Here is an 18397-nt window from a genome sequence, read left to right on the forward strand (position 1 = left end):
TAAAAACTATCAATAAAATGTTTAAGATAAAAAGAAATGAATCACTAATCATATTTTTAGATTTATTCAATAATTAACCTTACGGTTTTTGCTAGGGTTTTAACAGTTAACTATATGGACTTAGATTTAAAATTTAACACAGACAATGAATGAAGCATTAGACTTTAAAAATCAAAGAAAGAAATATTTAAACTATACTTTTTTTAACTTCGCCAGTTGACGTGTATTATTAAAATTAAGATGAAATTCAGTAGCAATAAATGCACTTATGTAGGTAAAAGATTAAGTTAGGTGAGGTAAGAAAACACATTTACTTATGTAACACTATATAGAAAACGATGGTCCATGATTTTTTTGGGTTTTCATGATACGAGCAGAATATAAAACACAAAATTGTAAAAAAACATTATTTTATTACTTATAGTACCGGAAATTCGATAATTTACTTTGTGAGATAATTACAACTTAGGTAATTTCGGTTCGTCTATTTAAATAAGTCTCTAGAACTATGAATAGTGATCGCCACAACGACGTGCGGCGATCGTTCACACTCACAGGCTAATATCCCAGTGGTTACTCCACGATGGCGGAATGACGACTGGGACGACCATTCGGAGCGGCAGACCGCAGGCGCGTGTCGAGGGACGTCGACACACGCCTGCTGCCAGTGCTTTCCCATTCACTAACCTAAAGCCTAGCATTCACTACACGAGCCACAAATCCGTGGGAAAATCGCGGCGGATTTGTCTGGAAGCGACATCCCCGTGTAACGCAGCATTCACTCGCGGATTTGTAGCCAGCGACAGAACCGGCGTACGGGTTCAATGTCAATGCTGGGATTAATCGTTCACTAATCTAAGACTGTTCCTTACTCTCCTCTGAAGAGTTTGTCTCTTTGCTGTTTTCTTTTTCGCTGCTTTCCCCACTCTCGTCAGAACTGTCTGCTGGGGCATCTCCTAAGGGTTTCTCGGCTTTTACTTCGGTCTTCTCAGCTTTTACTTCTTTCTTTTCCTCAGGCTTCTTCTCTTCTTTGGCTGCTTTGACCTCAGGTTCGCTGGGTTTTTCTGCTTCTGATTCAGCTTTCTTAGGTTCCTCAGGCTTCTCCTCCTTTTTAGGGTCTTCGGCTTTAACGGGCTCTTCGGCCTTAGCAGATTTCACTTCCTTGACCTCCTCTTTCGGAGATTCTACTTTAGCGGCTTCTTTGGCGGGCTCAGCGGACTTTTCCTCGGCCTTAGGCTCCTCGGGTTTAGGCTCCACAGCTTTAGGCTGCTCAACAGCAGCAGCCTTGACTTTGTCATCGACGGTATCGCGAACTACGCGTAGGCTATCGTCGCTGGGCGCAGCAGGTGCCTCTTTGGCTTCAGTTGAAGGAGCAGCGTTCTCAGCGGGTTTTTTAGCAGGTTCGCTTGCCTTTTCTTCGGCTTTCGGAGCTTTAGGGTCTTCGGCCTTTACGGGCGTCTCAGGCTGTGCGCTTTTGGCTTCGACAGGCAAGTCAATTTTCTTCACTGGCGTGGGGATGATTGCGGCGGGGTCTGCCTCATCGTCAGCTATAGCCGCCGGGCTTCTGACAGCACTTACTACGTCAATGACTTCTTGCGGTACAGATGGCTTAGGGGCAGGTTCTTCATTGGCAACCTCTTTAACAGTAGCCTGAGATTCAGCGGATTTAGCTTCGGGTTTGGGTTCAGGCTCCTCGCGTTTCTCTTCTGGTTTAGATTCTTCAGGCTTCTCTTCCTTCTTTGCCTCAGACTGAGGCTCAGCAGGAGCCGACTTGGGTTCAGGAGCAGCTTCTTTCTTTTCTTCGGGCTGAGCTTCAGGTTTCGGTTCTTCCTTGGCCTTCTCTTCTACTGGCGCACTCTTGGCTTCAGGAGATGCCTCTTCTTTTTTGGCTTCAGGAGCTTCTTTTTTAGGCCCTAATACTTCCTCTTTCTTCGGCTCAGCGGCTTCTTCTTTCTTGGGCTGGGCCGCTTCCTCCTTTTTAGGTTCTTCTGATTTCTTAGATTCTGGGGACTCTTCAGGCTTCTTCTCTTCAGCAGGTTTTTCTTCAGGTTTAGGTTCAATTGCTTCAGCCTTTATTTCAGGAACAGTAGGTACTTCGGGTTTCTCCTCAGCCACGGGCATGGCCAGAGCTACGGCCGCAAAGGCCATACATAATAGTAAGACCTTCATTCTGAAAAGACAGAAAAGGCGCAATTAGTGGTTGTTAGGATGATAGCAAAATTATTGTAATTTGCAATGTACGTCTGCAAGTCGTGAGTGTGGTAAGGCCAATGTTACGCGCCGGCCCGTTTCGCCGGTCGGCACCAATTTTCCTATTAAGACTATCGAGTAAGGGCCCGATAATAAGCCGGGTATTTGCCTACCTATTTTCTAGTCACAATGAATTGAAGTCGATACGCATAAGGAGGATGTACTCTATTATGAATCTGGGCTATGTAATTGGTTTCGAAAGTAATTTCTCATGCGATAAAAAGATAAGTCAGCAACACTGTCGCGAACCGAGTGTTAATGTTTATATTTTTTGCCTATTATGGCTTCGTGAGCGGCTCATCTATTTTCCATTAGTGCGGGAAGGTCGAGAACCTCGTGTTATTTTTAGCGTTGCCGGCGGAAGGTAGGGCATTAAGGCGATATCCCTAGTCCTGTCGGAATGCAGTCCGGCGCCGAGCTGGAAATAGATTACCTGGGTATATTTAAGGTAATTATTGCTCATATACCATGTGCTGTTGGTCTTTTTCTAAGTAATAATGGTAGTGCTGCTTGCTTTATTTAATCCATTTTAAATGTGTAGAAGCGCGTGCGGGCAGGATGCGCCATCGCTGATTCGACCAGACACTGTATAAGCTGAATTTTAATCGTCTGATTGAATTGAATCAGCAACTAGAATGCAATAGATGGCATCGTGTGACTCATAACGACTGATACGTACTCGCGAAGTTAAATTTACGATCGTTACGTGCTTTTTGATGTTTTTTTAAAATTATATTTTATCTCCGTATCGGAAGAGACAAGTTCAATACGTAATGGCAGCTGGTTTCGTAAGACGGCCAGTTGTCCAACCCGTTCTTACTTCATGTATATGATGCACTTGCACTTTAAATTTCTTTTTGGCATCGTAGGGTTGCGAGAAACATTGTGGTTGGTTTATTAATTTGACTGCTGGCCATATGTGATACGTGAATGCTTATCGACAATAAAACACTTATACTGGCTTAATATGTATGCAATCAAAATTAAAACATTAACAGTAACACACATTCTTATACAGATTGTAAAATTTTGTGATAAAACATATTGATTGCTAATTTACTTTATATGGAGTAATATTTCGTCAGTCAATTATAAGCTAATCAATAATGAAGCACGTACCTAGTCGTATAAACGTTGAAATCTAGCGCCGATTGTAGGTTATCTACCCGAACTAAGTAACCTATTAAAAGTTGTATATTTCTATTGAAACGTTTGATAACAACCCGAAATTATTTTGTTATCTTGTTCACTAAATAATTAACACGTGGGTGCTACTAGAACTTTAAGATTAAAAATATATTATTTTATGAACTACAATCTTGTTTCGTAAGGGCAGCCCTGCAGAAACTGAAAGTCTACCGATACATGATAAAAAAGAAGCCACTATGAAGCTTGCGAAACAGGTTCCTCGGGCGATGCTAGCACGGCACGGCCATTGCCTCCATCGGCGCAGCCCATGCGGCCGTAGGGTTGCATCGAATTATTGGTTCAGAAGTCGTAAATTTTGTTTCGTTTTTGTTATCCTTTTAGCCAAACAAACAGTCTGGTTTTCATTTTAATTAAGTTTCATGGTTGAAGCTCAATTTATCTCAAGTTTTGTTTACCTAAATTGTAATATTTAAGTCCAAGTCGTCAGGTAACGAAACTTATGCGTTTAACATTGAATCACTGTAATGTGATGGCTGACAACTACTTTAACTACAAATGTACCTACGAATGTGTCACAGGTCCGGCTATATAAGCGGATAAAACCATGTAGAATACAAACAAGTAATAAAATAAAGAACCCGCTGATGTATGTTTACATCTGCATATATTTATACGCAAGAACACGGGAAAATAAATTTTCCTAGGAATTAAACCTGGTTAAACCCAAAAGGAAAAAAACAAGATTATATGTGCGGAATACACAATTATAATCCTAATAGTAACGATACCTACAACTTCTTACAGTAGGACTTAGATTTTTTTTTCGCCCTTAAAAGTTCTATTTTTTCATAATCGAACGGTTTTCTAGAATACGATTACAAATGCTCATTGAACAGAGTAAAGATATTCCCGCCGTCCCTTGATTTATGCATCATTTACATTCTGGAAGGATATCCTCACGCTGAGGGCAAGAATTGTCGTCCCACACGCCAGCCAATCTTCCAATTGAAGCCCAGCAGAACGCGAGTTATTGCTCCAATGAAAAAAATTGCCGGCTGCCGTCTGCTGCGTGATAACGGCCCAGCGATGTACCTAATAGGTACATAATACCTAATATGTGATACATGATTTATTGATCTACCTGTGCCATATATGGACTTTATCCATTGGGTCTTTTCATGCCTGATAGTGATGTCAAGTCATTGAAATTCACCGACCGTATTAATAAATGTTTGACACCTAATGTTAAAATTATCCCAGGTTTGATATTGTACATTATATGCTGCCAATTGAGTAAATTTCAGACAGCAAAACTTGTTCTTTGGGTATTGTAAATAGAGGACAAGGTCCATGATTACAGAAGTACACGTATTTAAAACTAGTACCAAGCTGTCAGCGATTTTGATAGCCCAGACTGTGCAAGTGTTATTTAGACGTTATAATTTCATATATGTTTGACGTTTCTCAACCGCTTACTCGTAATTGTTCGTCGTTCGTTTTAGCTAAGAAATAATAATTTATTTAAACAAGGTTTGTAATATCATGCAAAATGATTCAAACGTCTTTATAAATCGCAAAATTTGACCACGAAATAGCTTTTCTGTAGAGCTCTGAATAATTGAATAGTAACCTGATAACGTGGGCCTTGTAAAGTTTAAACTATTCTCGTTGTCCCGGCTGCGTTGCGACACAATGTCCAGTTTTACGGTTCACCGCTCGTTTTTACGAAATGCACATATTTTATTAGTATCTCGTACTCAGCCGTGACCGATGCAATTTGCCTGTAGATTGAAAATTGAGCTACAATTCGTTGTTTTCGTTTACTGTAGGTAATCAATCAATTACGTACATTTCGTTATGTACCGACAAACCTTAGAAAATTACGAAAAACAAAACTACCTATTAAAATGAAATCTAAATGGCTTTAATTAATCTCGTCTTCTCCATAACGCACTTTAGTCTAACCGTCCTATGAAATCTCCGAATCCTGCAAATATCTATCGCTCTCAATATCTGAACTTGTAACATTCAAACGCACTGACTGACGTGCCATAGAACGATAATTATTACCTTATAATAAATTATTTATAACTTTCTTAACAACGTCTTGAACATTAAATTATTATGACACATTGCATGAACTGATCATTGATTATTCAATAGTAAGTGTAAATTATCCTTTCACAACGAATGTTGCCAAAGTTGTACAGGAAATAGTTGCATGTTACACAAACACGCCCACGTGTGAAGTTGTAGATGTATGCATGTTACCATGTATGCATTGAATCAATATTAAAACAATACCTGCCGGCATACGGTACCAACAAAATAAAGTATATAGAACCTATATGAAATTTTATACTCTTGCAAATGCAATTCAATTCAATCATTTATTGATAATATTAGAATTTTACACGTCATATCATTACAATGCATTAGTGCATTAATAGTATACATGTAATTTACATTATTCTATAATACTCAAATTTATGTATTTGAATTACAATACGTTGTCCATTTTAATTAAGTCGTATTAAGATAATGTCAACATTACATGACTACTGTTAACCTATCATTCAGGACTCATTTGCCATCTGCACGAAATATTTTTATTTATTTTTTATTTATTTATTGCATACACACAACCATCGTTACAGGCTATCCTAATTCGACAGTATGGAATTTGACACACAAAAGAAAAGAATTACATAGGTATATAGTAAATAGATTATTACAAACTACAGTAACACAATACATATAGCGTGGCCCTTGTGAATTCGCTCAAAGAACAAATATGATTTGTATATACCCTGTAATAATATCGAAAAGTAGGTAATCATTATAAAAATATTTAATATTAATTCTATTTTAGGCGACGTAACAGAAGAAACAAAACAAGAGAGTTTTGGTTTGGGCTATGCCAAGTAAATACATCGCGTTGTCCGCGTATTTGCACAGTTGGACACAAAAATACGTCAGTGACAATTCATCTCATAAATGTTCAACCATTTTTCAAATCGCTCGAGTACTAGTAGTATATTCACCATTTGAACAAGCCAGATTTTGTATTAATAAACGTAAATTACAAATTTCGTTGAATAGAACTTTTAAACTGTGATAACCGATAAAAATCTTTGGCGCCTCACAATTTCAAAATTCCCAAACAGGTTCGACTTTCTCTGTTAGAATGCAGCAATTCCCAAGATTCTATGCCCATTTACATATGCATTGCATCACATGCAAGTTATTATAATAAGGCACCGGATTTTCATCAATTTTCAAGAAGCAAAGAGCGATCAACGATTACTTTATTCGAGTCGTTATGTTGGAATGCAGTCAAGAATCGGGCATAACGCAACGACGTGTCTCTTACTTGCTATATGCGTTTTTGATGTAAATAACGTATTCATAAATATCACAGGTTTTTTGAGAAGAGAAGTAAGCTAACCGATGTCCATAAACGACTACTGTCATATGAGGCTTATGTGAATAAATTATTATCTGTAGCTTCTTTGATATGTATTTTTTTACCTAATAATATTAATGGACCCAGAAAAATATATTTATACAATTATTTTCATAAGTATGCATTACCTTTTGTACCAAAGATCGCTTTCGTACATACACCACTGAAGTAAAAATAAACTTTCGATAAATCTACCGCTTCTCAGGCCCCATCTTTTTCAATAATGAATTCTAGTGAAAATACAAGACCTGTCGTCATGGCTATAAAAATATCGACAGATTAGTACAAATCACGTACCAGATCTCATGACCTGTACCTGCGTAAGTAGTTGATGCATTTTATGAGAACTGCTTCAATTCATATGTCGAAAGCCGTTATTTGATATGTAGGTTGGTTGTGCAACAACGACCCACAGTTCATTGTCGACGCATTGGGATCGATCGATCCTATTATACTGATCTGATACAATACGGCGAGGCCTATGAATCAGGCAGGCTAATGGCTAAGGTTTCATGACATGACTTATGATGGATTTATGTTTTGGCCTATTTATCAGGTTGGTAATTTACTAAACCAGATTGGCGCGTAGTTAGGCCCATAGGACGTTCGTTATGTTCGCATTTGTTAAGCTCTTTAGAAACGTTCTCTTCTTCTTCTGTATTTTAACTTCAGCTTCAAATAGTTTTGATTTCCAGCTAATACAGCTTATCCCTTTTTAGGGTTCCGTAGTCAACTAGGAACCCTTATAGTTTCGCCATGTCCGTCTGTCTGTCTGTCTGTCTGTCCGAGGCTTTGCTCCGTGGTCGTTAGTGCTAGAAAGCTGAAATTTGGCAAGGATATATAAATCAATAAAGCCGACAAAGTCGTACAATAAAATCTAAATATTTAATTTTTTTTAGGGTACCTCCCCTACACGTAAATTGGGGGTGAATTTTTTTTTCGCTTCAACCCGACGTAGACTTCAACCGAGTGTAGGGTATCGTTGGAAAGGTCTTTCAAAATTAATAGGGGTTTTCAAGAAACATTTTTTGATATTCGGAGATAATCGCTCCGAAAGAAAAAAATAATGTGTCCCCCCCCCTCTAACTTTTGAACCATAGGTCCAAAAAATATGAAAAAAATCGTGGAAGTAGAGCTTAAGAAAGATATCAAATGAAAACTATAGCGGACATGATCAGTTTAGCTGTTTTTGAGTTATCGCAAAAAGTTTTCCCTTCATAGTAAAAAGACTTACTTTAATTAGGTACTGATTATGTAAATTTGCCTATTTGTTTAACTCGGGTGAAAGGTACCGTTCCATCCCTTGGTTAACAATTTACTATACTTTAAGCTCCAGTTTAGCTTATTGTGACGGAAGAGTAACTACGGAACCCTACACTGAGCGTGGCCCGACATGCTCTTGGCCGGTTTTTTTAAAGATACTATGCATTCACTCGATCACTTATTCCTACAACTGTAGTACCTAAATTAAAATGGCTCTTTTATCCGCAAATAGATAAAGCCTATTTGTAATAGTTTACCATTTTGTACACAGCAAGGTGCAGTTATTCACATTCAATAAATGGTTGTGGCCCTTTATAGATTTACACACATGGAGCCATTAGAGAGGCACTTGGTATTTAAAGTCCATACGATGAATTGACTTAATTTACACGAATGTCCGCCCCGTCACATATGAATGGGCTGCCCAACAAACTATTACTTAACGTCATTAATGTCATTATAGGCCTTTAGAGACACGGCAAAGGTGAAGAAGTAGTAGCCTACTAAACATATTGCTAGTGACGGTGAGCTTTAGATCCATCATCTTGATTTTTTTAAGGTTGTATAGGCAACATTCCACGGTATTTAATTATCGAATCTGTTCACCAAATACGAGAACCGGTTGAGAAATGCGACCTTTTGAGAACAGCCAGACAGATATACGAAAACATATTTTAGCTGAAAGGGAGACCTTCGCTCTCGCTCAGTCACAAATAAATGATTACTTTGAACTCTACAATTGAGATGTCTCGGACCAGACTTGCCTGTTTATATTACGCATGTAGTATGCGTAGCCGATGTTTTACTTTCACAGGGATATGTTATTAAAAAGCTAATAGTCTTATTATGTCTGATGTGCATGTATTAGTTAAGGACTCCCTTATAGCACAATCGGAATAGAACAAACCTCGAAATTTCTTGGACAGTCCTGAAATTTATTATTCCGGTTGTGCTATTAGATATTCATTGAATTTCTTCATAATTCATAAGGTTACAGTCTTAGCACTATTGCAGCAGCAATTAATGAAATTGTAATTAAGCATAACCTACTTTACATGAGGCATTTCGATCCCATACTCCAGTGAACGTGTTAAGGAAATTTTGACATTTAGCCGTTCAAGCTCTCAGGTATACGAATTGTTGTTTTTAATGAGTGTCACGTTTGCCGACGTTATTGAAGAACCATATTGTTATCCCTCGAAAAAAAGCTCGAAATAATCTATTTCCACTATTTCTATAATTTTGATGCTTGCGTTCATTAAAAAGATTCAGGGGGATAGTGTGTAAAATCAGCAAATGTACCTATGAAGTGAATAGAATAGCACGGGGTCATTGCCAGCGGAAGAGCGGTCAGGGAGTTCGGGTAACGGCGCTTGGGCAAGTGCGAAATGTCAACAAATACGTTTCATCACCTTTCCCACAGCAAACACTTTATTAAACCAATCAGTTATGTTTAACTGTCGGGCTTAAGTGGTAAAACAAACAGCATTTACATTATTTCAACGGTTAAGCGGTTGAATTTATCGAAACGCGTAAAGTCAAACCGTTACTTAATTATGTTTAACCAAGAGAGAACTAAGCCCTTCGTGGCAGCATGGTTCCATTTTTATCACCTGTCACTATGCCTGTCACTTTCGCACTTACATATTTGTTAGAACGTGACAGGCATGGTGACAAATGATAAAGAGCCGATCATCTTAGGCCTCAGTACGGATATGATGGTCGTATTTGTTTATGTGACAGCGTGACAATGACAGTATCCGTCTCGTTTAATCGCGTGGTGTTAAAAAGTGTCACTTATTTTATCACGTGTATAAAGACATCCATAATACGTCTGCTGCGTGTGCCTATTACAACTCTACTGTTACACGTGTAAAATTTTCGGTCAAGCCATATTAGATCCCACAATAGGCAACATCCATAATTTTATTTTGGGTATCGTCGTCATACAAAGCGACGAGTAGGATATGTAGTTATAATAACAGTGATTGAAGGAGCTCAGAACTATTTATATTTTATATTTATAATCACTATTATAACGATCTAAATCTAATTATATAGGTTAGTACGTTGTCTCACAAATCTGTGAAATAAGACGTGATTTCTTTTGGCTTAACCTTACAATAAGTAAATATATGAGTATAAGTACATTACATTAAAATTGTATAGTATTATTGTAATTAAAGACCTTTCAATGTTACCTATATGTATAAGTAGGTATTCAGTTATTATTTTCTGTAGAGTAGGTAAGTGTTATCCACAACGTTTATCTATTATACACAAATGAAACAAAATCTTTATCTAAACTAAATACACGACATAAAAATCTACATAATTTCGTCCTTTTACATACGAAGGCATTAGCCTTGCCGAAAACGTCTCCTTGAACATCTCGGAGTGTACATCATAGCCTTTGTCGGCTAAATACCCGTGATCCGTGAAAATCGTTTGTGTTGTATAACTGACGAAGTCGCCTTGAGTGAGGCTCTTTGATTGCCTCCCATAGACCCTGCATTGGATATGTTTACGAAGACTAAAGAGATAGTTACACCTTCCTGAGTTTAGAAACTGACAAGACAAGAGGACTGACTGAGGAGGAACTGACCGCAATACGTGAGACGTTGCCCTAGTCTGAAAATCTAGGCTATATGCGTAGTGCGTGGGGGAGATGATAGCGTACGTAGCCACAGAAACGCGAAGGTCTGTGGTCCCGAATTTTCAAACGCCCATGTACCAACTGTCATAGAACCGTACGTGCGAGAAGCGCAGTTGCGTTCCACACCTCTCAAACTCTTGATTTTAACGCAGATTTAATGTTAGTTTATTTTTTTACGATATATATTAGCATAGGTCGTAAGCGTTGATGCTACTCAAATGAGCCGTAGCACTTTCATATACCGGGTGTGGCCTGTAACTGGAGCAAAAAACTGAACTGTTGGCTGTACTCCTCAAACTGACCAACATTTGTGCGCTTGTATTTTTATTTGAGTAAACTTTAAAGTTCGTTCTAAGACGCAATGTATTGCAAATATTTTGTTATGTTTAAAGCGTAACGTACGAGTAACTAACAAGCAACGTCAATTACACTGATGATAGCGTTGCATTTAAAATAATATTTAATTTGTATGAAAAAGAGAAAATCTAAAGACTTCATAATTTTTAAAAGTTTTGAAGAAACGTTTTATCGTTTAAGGAGTACAACCTATGTTTTAGTTATTTGCTCTTGTTACAGTAGATATTGACCGCGATTCGACGTATGCTCTGTCTAGTGGATTAGTGATCAATGCCGCGGCTCTTATTGGGCAGTTAACTTTTTACTGAGATCTCCAATAAACGTGTAACAATAGACCAGCCAAAAGTTTCCACGAACTTTTAACGACTGCTATTTTAGTACGGATTTATGTCTACAAGCCTAATAACGATGTATATCTATTATAAATATTCTGTGTCTTCCGTTGTTATTTCCTCAAGTGAGTCAAAACCACAGAGATGTAGATAAGTATAGGTACGTTTAATGGTTGGATTGTGCACGTGTTGAAATTTAATATGTACTACGCAGCTCTCGTTTAACCGCGGCTACCTTTTAAAATGTATTATGTTTATCATATCAGCTTTGTCGAGTATTAACCTAACGTACAACTTGTTCCTGCGGTTCCGTTTATGTGGGAATCGTTTTTTTTTTCCGCCCCCAGAAAGTAGTTTTGCAAAATTAGTGGTCTTATGTACATTATTTATTTATTTATTTTAAAACCCTAAAAAGCTTTCAATATGCCAAGACCAGAAATTTTCAGTCTGGAATTTTCGCGGCAAAACAAAAGACGTTCGAAACTAGCTACCTAGTGTTAAAAACATTTTTTATTGAGATCGATAGTTGTGTAATAGAAAAAAAGGTTATGAAAATTTTACCCAACCTGAACATCATACCAATTACAATGAATTTTGTAAATGTGCTCCCTTGATTCTGATTCTGATTATCCATATCAGTCCAGTAGTTTAACCGTGAAAAGACAAAAATACCAAAACACAACTTTCGTATTACGGATGCAGATTATGAATGGTACATATTATATATTTCAAGGTGCAAGCTCCGCATATCTATAAATGCAAAAAAAAATCTAACGTTTCGAGCATCGGTTTTTTTCTGCAATCTGCACATATACCTGTTGCATTATGAAAACACATCTCATCATGTATTTTTAGCCAAATACCTACATCAACATCGATTAGAAACGATTGGGCACGTGCGGTGTGTCACACTCAAAGTTGTGCGTCACACAGGGCACAATGCAAACTTAACGTGGGCTTAAACCTATTAGGTCTCAGAGGGCCTACTGCGAACCACTTCTTTCGTTCGTCTATTTGCCTCTATCATTCGAATAAGCAAAAGTGATAGAGAGGCAGATAACGAAATTTCGATTGTCGATGTTCGCTGTATGTCCCCAAGGTAGCTACATACATTAACATTGTAACTACAAATATAAGTATTACAATTGACTAGCTGCACCCATAGTTCCGAGGACAAATCTGGAATCCATTTACAGGCTCCATATATGGTTGTTGTTTGCCGGTCACTGCTAATATTTACTTAAATTTAAAAACAGGCTCTAAAATAAAGTGAAGAGGTATGCTTTATTGATATCATGAATACCTGTGTTGTTTTCTTGCAGTCACCGTCTGGTAGCAATGTGTTTGTTAACATTTTCTAAATTTTTTGGCACAACCTTATTTTCCTTATTCAGTTCTTAAGAATAAGAATTATTTTTAATAAGGTTAAATTTTTAGGGTTCCGTATTTATTATCGGTGCATACGCATAAACACACAGTTTTATCCTAATAAGTTTTTTGATATACCTACTTAAACATAATACGCATTGATATTAGTCAATCAAACCCATCAATCGAATATTCTGTATTGTTCACCAAAAGAAACGAACAATAACGATCTAATAATAATTGGTTTTTAATTTGATCTGGATTTGAATATTGGTTATGAATATGTTCATATCCATAAGAAATCGATATAAAATTCATAACCTTAATATTACAATTAGAATACGCCACTGCTAGGGTAAAACTTATTAAGTAATGGAGTCTCGTGAAAATGAGTCATTTCGGACTCATTTTCTTGATGGATCAGATAGTCACGCTTTGATATTGCGTGCATGTAGTTTATGTACTTAGAATCACTTACAAGTGGTTAAGTAGTTACGATTATTACACGTGTTATTAGGTATCTTGATTCCCTAAGCATAGGGTTTTTGTATTCCTCTTTTTTAAGGTATATCCCAGTTGACAAGCTAGGTAGGTCTGATGGCGATAAGTACATGAGGTTTATTAATACTGGCATCTACATATATAGGTAGGAACTTTCCTCGCGTAACGAATTTTCAAGCAAATGTTTAATATAGATATTAACAGATTCAGAGACATTACTTGTTTTCGTGCAATTCAGACACGCCACGAAAAAATCAGTGTTGTAGAACAATTATCTTAAATTGTTGTTTCATTAAATATAATAAAAATGAATAGGGTTTTATACGCATAAAAACATTTCAAATCAGACATAGTTGTTTCTCAATTTACCATCAGCTGACACATTTATGTTTAAAATATTTGAATCAGAATGCATAATTATTTCCAAAGTTACGATGTCTGTAATACGTAGGTGCCTAATAAATATTTCAACGACCCCTGATTCCCGTGGTTCCCTTTGAGAGCGCTCATAATGTTTTTAGTGTTTTGTTTTTAAGACTGTTCATTTTTGTTTTTGTCTTCGTGGCCGTGGCACCTCGACTGTGACGAAACGTTCATTGGTCATAAGGTAACAATAATAATCTAGTGTTCTCTGTACCGGCAATTATATAACCGGAAATTTAGACGTTTTAATAGCTCGTCTCGAAAATGTACAATTGTAGAATATTTTGTTTAAATTAGTCTTTATTGTTGCATATGTTTTAGGCTTAGCTTTTAGGTATACATAATTTAGCTTAGTGAGTTTTCTGTATTGGCAGTAATATAAAATATACCTACTTATCCCATTTTAGTAAAGTCATTCATTATTAAATAATAGGCCATTAATAGAATCATGCATGTATTTTTTTAAACATTATCAACGATATATATTATAAATCCGCGATACGTTTCTTCAATCAAAATTCCACACAAGCATCATCTGATCTGTTTTGATAAGTTAATGCCTTTGTTGGAATTTTAAATTGCAAATATCCACGATTCAAACTTAAAGAACTCTGTTAGGTATCGGTTTTATGTCTTTCGGGTTTTGGCGGTCTACGTTTAATGATACCAAAATTGTTGGAAGTATCCATAAAAATAAAAAGTTAACTAGGCTGATGTAATTTAGTATATGAATAATTATATACATTTTATTCACAATTACAATATACATAATGGATATATATATAGTGGTATTACTATGACTAGGTAAAATAGGCCATAGCTTGCTTAGCATAGCATAGCATAAATTGTGCGAGGAAGTCGCCAGCTCCTCGGTCACCAGTTACGCCAACCAGACGCTTCGTTCTGAAAAAACTTGTGCGCGCCGGGACCCCATGGACCTAGACGAGTTTCAACGCCAAATAATTAAATATCGCCCCCAATTTCGGGTTTCTTTGAACTGTAGGAAAATGGGGACTACGTTTGTATGGAAAAGCGGTCGTCCAATATCCTCTTGAGCGACAGCCAGTTAAATGTAAACGTGCTAGATATTAACAATATTAAAATTGACAGATGAGTAGGTATGTGAGTTTACAATCCTTTTTTAAAACGTCAAAATTGTACTTGAATATTAACTCAGATTTTAACCATTAAAGTAATGTGAAACTATGATAATAGTCACTTACCTAAACTAAAAACATATTGTACCTGGGGCTCGTCGTAACATCTATAGGAAATCAATTCAGCACGGTTTAGTCAAGGTGGACGTATATTCTTGACTGTTGGTACACGGCTCACTAGACTTTGTGCCAAGAAACGAATTAGAAAAATTACCCCTTTATTGTTTGCTTACATGACTGCGAAATTGTAATTGTTGTCATTATTAGACCGCCCACTGAGGCTGAGATAGATGAGATCCAGCGGAGCAGAGATATGTGGATTACAAACAATGCTATTGGTTCGTATCAATGAGTTTTTCGGAACTTATCTACGATATATCATTTGATATTTACCAGTCGCTTTTAGTTTTAGTCGTTTGTAGTTTAGGAAACCGGACTAATCTCAATAAGGCCTACTTTCCCCTCTGGGTTGGAAGGATAGATGGCAGTCGCTTTCCTGAAAACTAGTACCTACGTCAATTCTTGGGATAAGTTGCCAAGCGGACCCCAGGCTCCCATGAGCTGTGTCAATAAACCGGGACAAAAACTACGAAACTACATGTGTATATAAACTAATCATCAGTCCTAGAGCCGACTCTAAAGTGGGTTGTTAATTGTAAATAATCTCAAATTTGTAGCATTTAAAAAGAGTTAATAAAACATACATATTTATAATACGTATATCTCTCTAAAATTTTAATGCGACTTAAGTTATGAGATAGGTATTAAATACTAAATATCGTTTTACGATTAAAGAATAATGGGAATACGCACTCGATAGAGTAAAATTCCGGGAAAAAGGAGAATCTCTAGGCCAGTATTACTCGTAGAACAGTTAAAATTGCATAGGTATATTTCATAATACATTTATCCCTGACCTGAGCATATGGGATAGGACTCGAAACGTCTGGACGGATGTTACACATTATACGCGATACAATCCGCTCGGATAGATGTTTAAGTTCCTTTGGCATAATTGAATGTTAAATGAACTCTTGTATTAATCTCTTATGACTTAGTGAGCTGTGTTTTGAATATAAGTTGTTATATAAACGCCAGCCATATTTACTGAAACATTGATCGCTTCAGTGGTTTGGCTCATCGGTAGTGACAAGTCCTTTGTGTTTATTCGAGAGCTCGTGCAAACGCCGCGCCGCCTGCCGTGAAATATCTCGGTGATTGTCCATAACCGTATAATTATTATTTCAAATAAATATCTTGTCCAGAATCGGGAAATATTTTTGTATATTTTTGTTACTGTATTCTTAAAATAATTCTGGATCTAAATATTATTCTTGAAAATATTTGTTTTCGTGTAAAAACCAATATTTCCGAATTTATAATCTTTTTTAAACAAAATACTTAAAAATAGATTGGATATAAAAATATTATTCTACCATGCACACTTAAATGAGATGGATGAAACTTAGTAAAAATACTATGTATGCAAGCAATTTTAGTAAATATATATATAAAGCTAAGGTAATTTAGGTCGTGACAAGACAGTTTTAGTAAAATTATCAAGAGAGGCTTACAATTTTACGTGAACTTAGTTTATATTTCATATTGTATAGTTCTGTATTATTTAATAGTATTTTAAACAATCGTTGACCATATAATCTAGAGTGTTTTAACATTTAATGTGAGAAAGTTGAAGATATTTTTTAGGGTTATTAATATCATATTAGTGCGGTATTTTAATCAGACCTTGGAAGTTCAAAACTCATAATAACTATTTATTTTTGGTTGGATATTTTTCAATATTTTAGGTACATTCAAATGAATTATTAGAAAAATGAAAAAATACCTATTATATTTTTACTTGTGTGTTGTGCACTTGTTTGAAAAACTTACCTAAAATTGGTCCTTCAAAAATTAAAAGACAAGCAACCACTGACACTGAGGTTTAAAAAACAAATAAATCCGTGTTTTTGGTTCGATATTTTTTATGTGCGGTCGCTGAGACGGCCGGCAATGTATTGAAGGCGGTTTGATAATGCCTGTTTTATATACCGCGTGCAGAGCTGTTGGTCACACCACATAGGCAGCGCAAGCGAGTGACTTGTTACACCTATCCAGTATACATTAGATCTCCGATTATGCATTCTTTTTAAGTAGCTTAAAGTCAGAGACACTTGAGCCCAACGTTCTGTGCTCAGAACACGATTGGAGCAAGCAAAGAGGCGTCGCAGATGCATAGCCTGCGCTCTTTGACGAGATAAAAGACATCTCATGAGCTTTTTCCTTATTGCCATCTGTCATTTTAAGTTGCATTTGTCACATTAGTGGGTTAAGCTTCCTGTCTGCTGGGGACTGTCCGTAGAAATAAACTGAATTTGTCTCTGATCATAGAATAAGTAGATGTCTACACTCTGATTCGCGTACTGAGAAACTTTCTTTTCAGTAAAATTCTAGTTCAAGGCTAGAGCAATATTGTTAATGTTATTGAAGAAAAATACATTATTGCTTCGAGTTTTTTGTTGTTTCTTATTTAATTTGCTACCTATCGAAACAGGGATCAAACTAAGATAAATAAAAGAAAAGTCAAGCCAAGCAATTATTTTCGCCAACGTGATCTAAAGTTTTATATTTAGTCAAGGTAGTAAAGTAAAATGATTTTCTTAATATAGGACTATTTAATTTACAGTCAAGTTGAGAAATGGAACAATTATTTTATGTGAATTAAATATAAGATGGGCACGTTTTATGCAATATTTTAATTATGTAGTCATTGCGTTTTCGAATGTCTCACGGAACCTTTATAAAATCTGCAAACCACTTTATGGTAGGTATATTTATTTGGTATACTCCGGCACAGCCATTTTGTCAGCTGTAGAAAAAGGTGGCAAATTAAAAAAAAATTAGGCGAGAAGGGTTGATCTCACATAGAAAACTTTAATTTCGTGCCTTTTTCTCCTGAGTGGGGTGTGTTTGAGTATAATAATTTACAGAGTTAAACTTAAGATTAGGAACTTATTTAACCGTTAATTTATAATTAAATAACAGATTATCAACTGAGAACCTGATTGCCTATTGTGGTGCGTACACAAGATGCCAATTGTTAACGCGCCGTAGTGGACAAAACGCAACTGTCTCTGTTGCACTAATATGGAAGAGTGATAGAGAGAGTTTTAGTCAGACCAAGCTAAGTTGGCAGCGATTTTGATAGCCCAGACGGTGCAAGTGCTAAATAAACGTCTTATCGTTTTATAGAAGTTAGACGTTTAGAATAATACTAGCACCGTTTGGGCTTATCAAAATCGCTGCCATCTCATCTTGGTGTGACTCTAACTACGCTGCGCTATGAAGCGCGAACGAATGGCATCTTGTCTACGCACCCTGATTTGCTATGGGCTATGATTAATGCAGATCTGAATTGTATCATACAGTAATGTAAACAAAATCTGAGGACCTACCGCAAACTATGTTCGACGTG

The 18397-nt window shown here is 36.6% G+C and overlaps 2 protein-coding genes across 3 annotated transcripts in view; one reads left to right on the forward strand and one right to left on the reverse strand.

Annotated features, from left to right (window-relative positions):
* The window catches only part of LOC133524337 (serine/threonine-protein kinase S6KL), a 114595-nt gene that overhangs the window by 19536 nt on the left and 76662 nt on the right, over window positions 1-18397 (forward strand). The window lies entirely within an intron of this gene.
* Window positions 394-16997, reverse strand: LOC133524335 (neurofilament heavy polypeptide). Its single transcript, XM_061860300.1, has 2 exons — window positions 16816-16997; window positions 394-2170 (listed from the first exon to the last, which is right to left on the reverse strand). Exon 2 carries the CDS (start codon window positions 2167-2169, stop codon window positions 856-858), a length of 1314 nt encoding a protein of 437 aa, XP_061716284.1. The 5' UTR covers window position 2170; window positions 16816-16997; the 3' UTR covers window positions 394-855.

This window comes from Cydia pomonella, chromosome 13 (genome assembly GCF_033807575.1).
Source record: "Cydia pomonella isolate Wapato2018A chromosome 13, ilCydPomo1, whole genome shotgun sequence".
NCBI lineage: Eukaryota > Metazoa > Arthropoda > Insecta > Lepidoptera > Tortricidae > Cydia > Cydia pomonella.

Bases quoted from the DNA above. Each gene is read 5' to 3' on its own strand.
- LOC133524335 (XM_061860300.1), bottom strand. From the start codon at position 2,169: ATGAAGGTCTTACTATTATGTATGGCCTTTGCGGCCGTAGCTCTGGCC.